The sequence below is a fragment of the Merops nubicus genome, unplaced genomic scaffold (genome assembly GCF_000691845.1).
Source record: "Merops nubicus isolate BGI_N331 unplaced genomic scaffold, ASM69184v1 scaffold19665, whole genome shotgun sequence".
Taxonomy (NCBI): domain Eukaryota; kingdom Metazoa; phylum Chordata; class Aves; order Coraciiformes; family Meropidae; genus Merops; species Merops nubicus.
In genome coordinates this window covers 239-9,147 of record NW_008611857.1, presented here as the reverse complement: position 1 = coordinate 9,147, position 8,909 = coordinate 239, and the positions used below count along the sequence as shown (strand labels likewise).

The 8,909-nt window shown below is 39.6% G+C and overlaps 1 protein-coding gene across 1 annotated transcript in view; it reads right to left on the bottom strand.

Annotated features, from left to right (window-relative positions):
• SLC25A32 (solute carrier family 25 (mitochondrial folate carrier), member 32) overlaps positions 1-8,909 on the bottom strand; it is a gene marked incomplete at its 5' end in the record, with an annotated part of 14,399 nt that overhangs the window by 5,333 nt on the left and 157 nt on the right. Inside the window, 4 exons of the mRNA XM_008941371.1 lie at positions 4,206-4,366; positions 5,448-5,533; positions 6,560-6,723; positions 6,991-7,066. Coding sequence (XP_008939619.1) covers positions 4,206-4,366; positions 5,448-5,533; positions 6,560-6,723; positions 6,991-7,066 — 487 coding nt within the window. The remainder of the gene's footprint in view (positions 1-4,205; positions 4,367-5,447; positions 5,534-6,559; positions 6,724-6,990; positions 7,067-8,909) is intronic.

Here is an 8,909-nt window from a genome sequence, read left to right as displayed (position 1 = left end):
TATGTTTAAAAAAAAAAAAAAAAAAAAAAAAAAAATCTTTCTTGCTACAAAATTTGATAGGATTTGATACTTATTTTTCAGCTATGACTGTGAAAATCAATTTTAACATCATTTCACTTTGTGTATGTCTTTTTATGTTTTACTTTAATATTCAAACCATATCTTCAGCAGGTTTTTGGCATGAGGTCTTGACACGATCAGTGCTTGCTCAAAGAAGTCCTGTTTGGATTTTCTTTCGGAAAATTAGAACAATAGACAGAAACATGTAACTAGAAATTTAAATGCTAAAGTATGTATTTCTGAACAGTAGATGGGGGGGAAATAAAAAAAAAAAAAATATTTTAAAGTTGGCTTAAATGGCTGTAAGTGCCCAAGATCCAAGACGAGAGAAAAATGCCCTGTTGATTAGTTTCAAAGGTTGCCCATCAAATTTAAAAAGAACATAGCAAATGTATATACTAAGAAGCATAGTCTTTCCACTAAAGTAGGGAATAAAGTTCATTTGGTGATGTGGTACTTGCATTGCTGCCTGAAGTATTTGAACATTCATGCCAGAGCAGCCTCTGCTGTAGGTTTTGAAAGCATGCAGCAGGTTCCCCCTGACATCTGTTTGGTGTTGTCTTCATTTGGGTTCTTGGCGTGCCCCGGAGCAGTAGTACCAGAGTGCCCTGCTCTGGCAACTTGTCCAGAAAGACACTGGAAGTATCCCATTGTGTCCCTATGCACCTTGATTCCCTCTGGGTGAAAAACAATATCATTTTTACATTAAAATTACTTCTACTTCTGTCTCTCTGTAGAAGAAGAGAACTGAAGTTACAATGGGGATGGCCAAATCTCAGTGGGTTTTTGACACAGGACTTAGCTTAGAAGCTTCACATGTGCAGGGAAAACAGCATAAGCAAAATCAGCAAAACAAAGACAGCTAAGTGCCTCAGACATTAATGGACTGGAAAAACTACCTGATCCTCAGGAGTATAGAATCCTGTCTGGCAAAGGTGAAACAACAATACCGAAGTGTCCCATGTACTACTTCACTTGGTGAGGAGCACACATTACCGCTAGGATTTGTTTGTTGTTGTTAGCATACTACATCCCAGTCTTGATGACTCTCTGCTTTCCTTTAATCTCCTTAAAATTTCTGCACTTCCTGTTTATTTCACTGTTGTCTCTTAAGCATTGCTCTATTTCTAATTGCTGCTTCTGCATCATTGCTGAAAGAGAACAAAACTGAAAATACAAACACAGCAGCGTGGAGGCCAGGAGGAATGTCAGTGGCATTTTTGATTGATGTTTTAGCAGCCAGTCACTTTCTAACAGTTTCTCAAGAGCTCAGAGATATTTTAGTTTTCTGAAAGTGCCAACTTCTACAGTCTTACCATTATTTTACAATGTTTGGTCTCTACTGCCTTATGCTTAAATCACAGAATCATTTTGGTTGGAAGAGACCTACAAGATCATCAAATCCAACCACTGACCCAGCACTGCCAGGTGACCATTAAACCATGTACCTAAGTGCCACATCTACATGTCTTTTAAATACCTCCCGGGATGGTGACTCAACCACTTCCCTGAGCAGCCTGGTCCAGTGTGCTTGACAACCCTTTTGCTGAAGAAATTTTTCCTAATATCCAATCTAAGCTTCCCCTGGCACAATCTGAGGCCATTTCTTCTTGTCCTACTGCTTGCTACACAGGAGAACAGACTGACCCCAACCTTGCTCCAGCCTCCTTTCAGGTAGTTGGAGAAAGCAATAAGGTCTCACCTCAAGCCTTCTTTTCTCCAGGCTAAGTAACTTCAGTTCCCTCAGGTGCTCCTCATAGTGCTCATTCCCTAGACCCTTCACCAGCTTTGTTACCCTTCTTTGGACATGCTTCAGCACCTCAGTGTCCTTCTTGTAGTGAGGAGCCCAACACTGAACACATGTGGGTGACCTCTCATGGGTGACCTCAATCCCCTCATCCAGATCACTGGTAAAGATATTAAACAGAAGTAGCCTCAATACTGAGCCCTGGAGAACACCACTTGTGACCGGCCACCAACTAGATTTAACTCCATGCACCACCACTCTCTGGGCCCAGCCATCCAACCAATATTTTATCCAGAAAAATGTACACCCGTGGTTGAAAAGAACCATACAGCACTCTTAACATGGAGATGGTTCCATGACATTCAACTTCATGGCAAAGTAATTCTTAGAGCTCAAGTTTCTCACAGATCTATAGGCATGTTCAAATTATATAACCTCAGGCGGTTTTTGTCCTCAGCCTGGTGTGCAGCATTCATCTGGGGGATGGAAGCCAAAGGACAAAGCCTAAGGGATGGAGAAGATCAATGACTAGATGATTACTGGGATAATCAGTGAAGCAAAGGATCCTGTCTTGTCAAAACCAGGCCAAGTTCAAGAACAACAAATTGTTGAGGAATCCAGCTTCAGATGAACTACATTTTAATGAATGAACAATACCTTTAATAGCTAATAAAGACAGCTTTGATCCCTGTTAGAGAGATCAATGCATCCTGACATTACTAGCCTTGCGCCCCAAAGTGCTGAAAGGGATTGGTAGGACAGCACCCAATGCAACAGAGAGCAAGATACGGAATTGTTGGGATAAAAATACCATTCTTGAGAAGACTAATCTCAAATTAATCTGAATGAAACTGCTTCCAGATTTTACTTCCAACTTGTCATAGTATTCTTTGAGATCCCATTATTTTCCATAAGGAACTCTATCTGAAATCAATATTATGTGGAAAAAGAAGACATCCATGTGCATTACGGCTCCTGAAACTCAGGGCCATTAACAAAACTTCAGCTGTCAAATTTCAAGTAAAGCAATAAAGAGAAAAAAAGAAAACTCCTCTGAAAACAGAAAATGGAGAAAGGCTAAAGCATGGATAAGTACAATTCAAAGAGCCACCTGAAGAGCTGCCTTTTTTTTTGCCAGTATAGCCAAAGTTGAGAGAATCCTGATGTCAAACTACTACAACCGACTACCATCAACTAAAGTTGCTCAGTGTGCATAGTTATGTAGGTCACTAAGGACCCATCTAGGCCACCTTCTTTGCAGATTTAAGCAAGTAATTTGCTCTTTCAAAGAAGTACCTGGTTTAGTTCTCCACTTGCAGGTTAACACCACAAAGAAGTGTCTATTGCCAAAGGCAACACATGCTACCTGCACAAACAACCTGAAAAGTAACTCTATGGATTGGCAACTTAAACCTAAACAGACGCAAGAGATCAGAACTTATCTGCATGGAACAAAGCAGACATACAGGCAGGCAAACCAGAAATCCTGGCAATTTCAATTTAGGAATAAGGTGCCTTGTTCCTGGTGTCATAATTTGGCACTCATCACTATGTAGCATACTAGTCTTTCAGCACAGGAAAGATTGTATTTTTCACTGCAAATAGAGGAAGTTGGTGTTCAGTAATCAGGACAATTCCTAAGAGATAGTATTCTTATTCTATACCATTACTTGCAAGAGAAGAGATAGACTGAACTAAAATAGGTTTCTTCAAATCCTTCTAGGCACTGATGAATGTACCTTAATGTCATGGCCTGAAGGAAGGAGAAGGCAAAATCCAAAGCCAGTTGCCATTTGTTCCCCTAAATTAAAGGGAATAAAACCCCGACACGTATGTAGACCATACTTAGAAGTCTGCAAATTTTATGGATCTAGAGATGACAGATTACAGATCTCAATAACTAGAGGGCATATGAGCAGTTGTGAAACCATCCACTGTGGAAGAAAAAATTAGCAACTACTTTAGTCACATGTTATGTTCCACGAGATGTCAGAAAGACAGATAAGGGATGAAAAGGAAGAAAGCACTACCAGCAAGACAGATTATGCTATTGCTGTCCTCGTCCAAATTCTGATTATCGAAAGACTCCAAAAAATTAAAAAGCAGACTGTAGTTTACTCTCATTTTAGCATTATCACCCAACGGAAGCTTGCCTAGTCACAAAGATTGAACACTCTTCTTCAGTGACTACCTAAGTTTCACCAGTATAACAGCCTTTCTTCCTCTTAAGACTTTTTGCAGCAGTTCTTCAGTGGGAAAGATGACTAACAAAATAAAAGTAAGCAAGCTAATAAAAAAAAAATTGCCTTTTTGTTTTTTTGTAGACAAGTATTTAGAAGTCTCACCATGCTACTGAGTGGTGTCACCCCATCCTGGAAATTTTCTTCATTTTTATTACCTTATATAAGCCACGTATGCCCTCTGTCTTGTATATCTTTGTAAGAGCATCAAACATTCCTCTGTACTGCCGCTTGGACGGATCCACACCAGCGTTATACTGCAGCACCAGCCGCGTCTTCGTCACCCAGACTGGGTTCGTAATGCAGAGAGTCATCGCTCCTGAGGACAGATGGGAGTTAGATGGGTTGCTACACCAGCTCCAAAGCCTGGCCCAGTTTGTTCAGACCAATGTAACCCAGGCTTCTACAATGACAAAACTACTTATCCTACAAGAGTACTTGTATTACTTGAAACAGCAAAAGTTTATGCTCAACATTGTTCCCTCTCTCTGCTGTCAAGCTCACAATCAAGTTCAACTTGGGGTACTTCTGCAGAGCATATTGCTTTTTGCATATTCCTAGTACATCCCCTTTTTTGCCCCACTTTTCCACAGTTGGTAGTGTATTCTGTAGTAGACAGGAAAGCTAAGTAATTTCTACTCAAGTTATTCTTTGGGTATGTGGTTGTTCAAAATTTGATTGACACCTCAGTCATGAGAAATCTGCTTAATCCTGTTGTCAGGTTAATAGAATCAATCTGTTATAGCTTTATAGGTTATTGAAAATACAGTTGTAGAATAGACCATTACTGTTTTTCATATCAAACAATATGCCTTATATTTCACCATCAAATGAATGCTCCAACACCCTAATAAAGAGTCTTCTCAACTGCCTAGATTAAATACAACACAGAAGCATATACAAGGACATATGTTAGAAACAAGTCTTGCTGATAGAAGCTGCATTTTTATTTCAGCTCTTTAGTCTCTAAGAAAACTCAGACCGTAAAGATTTTCAAAGAGTAATGACCAATTCACTTGTGCTATTAACTTAATAGGTCTTGTGTTTTCCAAGTCTAAAATGTTAAACATTTAATGAGTTAACAAGCTGACAGCAGCAGATTCATATAGTTATATTTTGGTGCTCAATCTAGTACTAAATGTGGAAGATGCTTACACACAATGAAAACAAGATTAAAAGGTATTTTGACAAATGCTATTTCTAAGCAAAACTGAAGAGACCACTCTGATCAATCTATTCATTGTAGACATCAATAATTTATTTACAAACAATAAATGACTGCATTTGGACTCAAACACTTAACATTTGCCACCTGTAAGAAAAGGTCAACACACAAAGGCATGAAGCAACATATGGAAAGGCTAGAAGCAATCACTAATCTTCTTTGCTTTTAAACTCACCAGCCTCTGCAGCTGACACTAGGTGTTCGGTTGCACTGAGACCTTGCAGCTTCCCTTCCTTCTTGTAAGCTTTGATGGCATTGTAACTGGAAAATGTAAAATATATTTTGGTAAAGGTGAAAACAATCATACATCACTAAAATAACCCCAAACCAACAAAATGTTTCACGTGAGATGATGGAAGATGTCAGATGGTACACAGCCTTTGAAAATAGATACCTAAGCAAAGCATTTTTTTTTTAGTTGACTAATTGATCCCTGAGTGGTTAGCTCTTTAAAGTGAACTATGGTGATAAATATTTACATTGATAAAGTATTACTGTCAGTATCAGTGGGAATGCATCTTAAAATAGCTATCAGATCTCAAGAACTGACTTCTACAAGCAACTGAGCAGCCAGCCTCCTTTTTACTGAGAGCAACAGTGACAGTATCTGTCTTCTAGCTCACAAATACACAGAACTTTATTCTCTTGATTCAACTTTCAGTCTTTGTGGAAGGAGCTGAAGGGTCAGTAGGAACCAACAGCAAAGCTTGAGAACTGAAGTACAACAGCAGAGTATTGACAACTGACTAGTGAGGTTTGCACTACGCCCTAAGATGTTTCAGTTAGCAGGAATCAGCAGTAAATTAGGTCACAGTTAACACAGCTAATAAAGTAGAGAAGATTGAGTATTAAAAAACGGGCTTTATAAGCAAAGCATATGAAGTCCCAAAAACAATGAAACAACTGACTGTCACTAAAATAATTTAAAATTCAGTTAAATATTTAGCTTTAGTAAAAAACTTTATCATGGTCTCTAATTCTTAACATATCAGTTTAGGTTTTTGTCTTTTGTGAGTTTCTAAACACAGTGTATCGACACTTTTAGAGGTGTCCTGGTGAATGATGTCAACACCTCTCAGGTTCTGTAGTATTTTCACAGCATCAAGGGAAGGCACTGTACTTGATAAAGGAACAGGTCTCTGAATGAAATTGCTTAAATTCTCAAATTCCGGACTCGCTAAAAGAATCACAAGTTTATAGGCACATTTTATACCACCCAAAGAAGATGCAGTATATATCTGAGCATTACATTGCACAGGATATGACGTATTTTACAGTTCTACTTACAAGAAAAAGTAAAGTCCCCAGGAAGCTCCTGCTCCCAACATGTTTGGAGTTACTCCTTGATATAGGCCTCGCAGTCCTTCATGCTTCCAGACAGTGGTTATACAGTGGAGAATCCCATTGTATTTTGGCCTCAACTCCAATCCATCGCTTACTGTGAAAGAAAGAAATGATACTGAAACACATCTCATGAAGCATGAAGTTCAGGTGTGTAAAAGTCACCACAGAAGTACACGGTCTCCAAAGCAAGCTGCAAATGAACACCAAACCAAACTGATGAGATGTATTTTTGAAGTATTCTTTAAGAAGTATGCAAGAGTTGGGGTTTACAGCTTCTAAAGTCTAGAGTGAAAGAACTTAAAAAAAAAAAGAAGGAAAAAGAAACAAAAAAACCCCCTTATAAGCTCTGCAACAGAAGAAAAAGTTCCCAGCAATCTGACAAGATTAAGTAAATGCACTGCTGTGCATTTTTTGCAAGCTGCAGCTTTGAACTGAAGTCTCTTCTCTCTTCTTTTTAGCGCCCCAGGAATTTCACATTGTATTTCAAGTAATACTTATGTGAGCCTTGACAACACACTTCTATAAGGAATTTGGACAATCCCCAAATTACAACTCTTAAATTCAGTCCTTCTTTTTAAAATGTTCTGTAAAGATATGAATATTTTCAATGGGTCATGCCTTTTTGATTTCAAAGTCAGTTTTTACCAGAACACTCAAAGGTTATTTCCACCAAAAGTCCCGTGTTCTCCTCCTATTCTCATCAGATGCATTTGCAGGAAACCATGAAATGCACACCCTTCTCCCACCCAACAACCAAACAGTTTGCTGTCCAAATATTCAGAAAATATCACTGTCAAAATGGTAAAAAACACTCAAGTTTTGTTGGACAGACTGGATTTAGAACAGAGACGTTCACACCACCTACAGTTTTAACTACTGTGGCTCCTGCCAAAACAGCAAGGGTAAGCTGATTATTGATGACAGGCACGATACAGCGCACCATGAGACGGCAACAGACACAAGCTGGAACAAAGTAATTCTGACCAGAACTTTTTCTCCATCAGAATGGACAAATACCAGAACCAGGTGCTGAAGAGACATCTTTGGCACCACTCAAAACTAGTTCTAGCAGACAGGACAGAGCAATCTGATCTAAGCAGACTTTATCTGAGTGGGGGGTGAACTCTGCCGACCTTTCCCAAAGACCTTTCTGAATTCTTTACTGTGCTGCCATTACATAAAGTTTATAAACACAATAAACAATGTGGGAAATCAGAAACATGAATACAAGTCTGTCCATGGTGCTGCTGAAAATCTTCACAATATTCACTTCTGATATCTCTTCTTACTTCCCAGATGTTAAAGACAAAATATGTGAATTGTCATTTTCAGCCCAAACCAGCATGTGAAAGTAAGTGACCTCCAGAGGTCACCTAACCCAATCCCCTGCTCAGAACAGGTTTAATTAGATCAGGTTACTCAGGGACATGTCCAGCTGTTTACCGAATGTTTCCAAGGCTGAAAGGATTACAGCCTCTCTGGATAACCCCTTCCAGTATTTGACCACTTTCACAGTAGAAATACTTTTTCCTAATAAATAACTGGAATTTTCCATGTTCCTGCTTGTGCCTGTTCCCTCTTGCCCTACAACTATTCACCTCCTAGAAAGATCTGTATTCTGCTTCTCTGTCCTCCAACCACATAGTCATAGCCTGCAATAGGATCTCCCCTCAGCCTCCTCTGTGTCAGGCTGGACTGACCCTGTTCAGTCAGGCTGTGCTCCTGTCATGTGCTCCAGCCCCTTCACCAGCTTGGTGGCCTCCACTGGAATCACACAGTGTGTCATCCACATCTTCTACTGGTAAGCCCCCAACTAGACACACTACTTCCCATTGCCTTACTTGTATGAAGCAGAGAGAAAGGAGCACTCCTGCTAGCTATGCTCTTCATAATGTAGCCCAGGATGTGCCCACACTGGGATGTGGCAGGAAAGCACCAACTTTGCCAAAATCTGTTTGGATTCAAATTTTGTAAAACTTCTCTGTGACAGTTCACTATTCGTTTTTGAGATCGTGAACGACCGTGTGTCCATTTAAGATAAGAACCTGAAGGTACAGCAAAACGTTTCAACCTCTGTGGAAAACAATGTGATAAAAGGGCAACATGTGCTTTCGCATTAACAGCGAAACGACCAGGGAGAAGCTGCCATGCATCACTGTGGAAAAACAAACACCTTTTCTGCAAGACAACGTCACACCTGTTAGCAACCAAGATCATTAAAAAATATCGTTACGCTACAAGCGTTGAAAATCTTTGGGATAAAGGTGAGCGTTGAACGACGGCCTGAGACGAT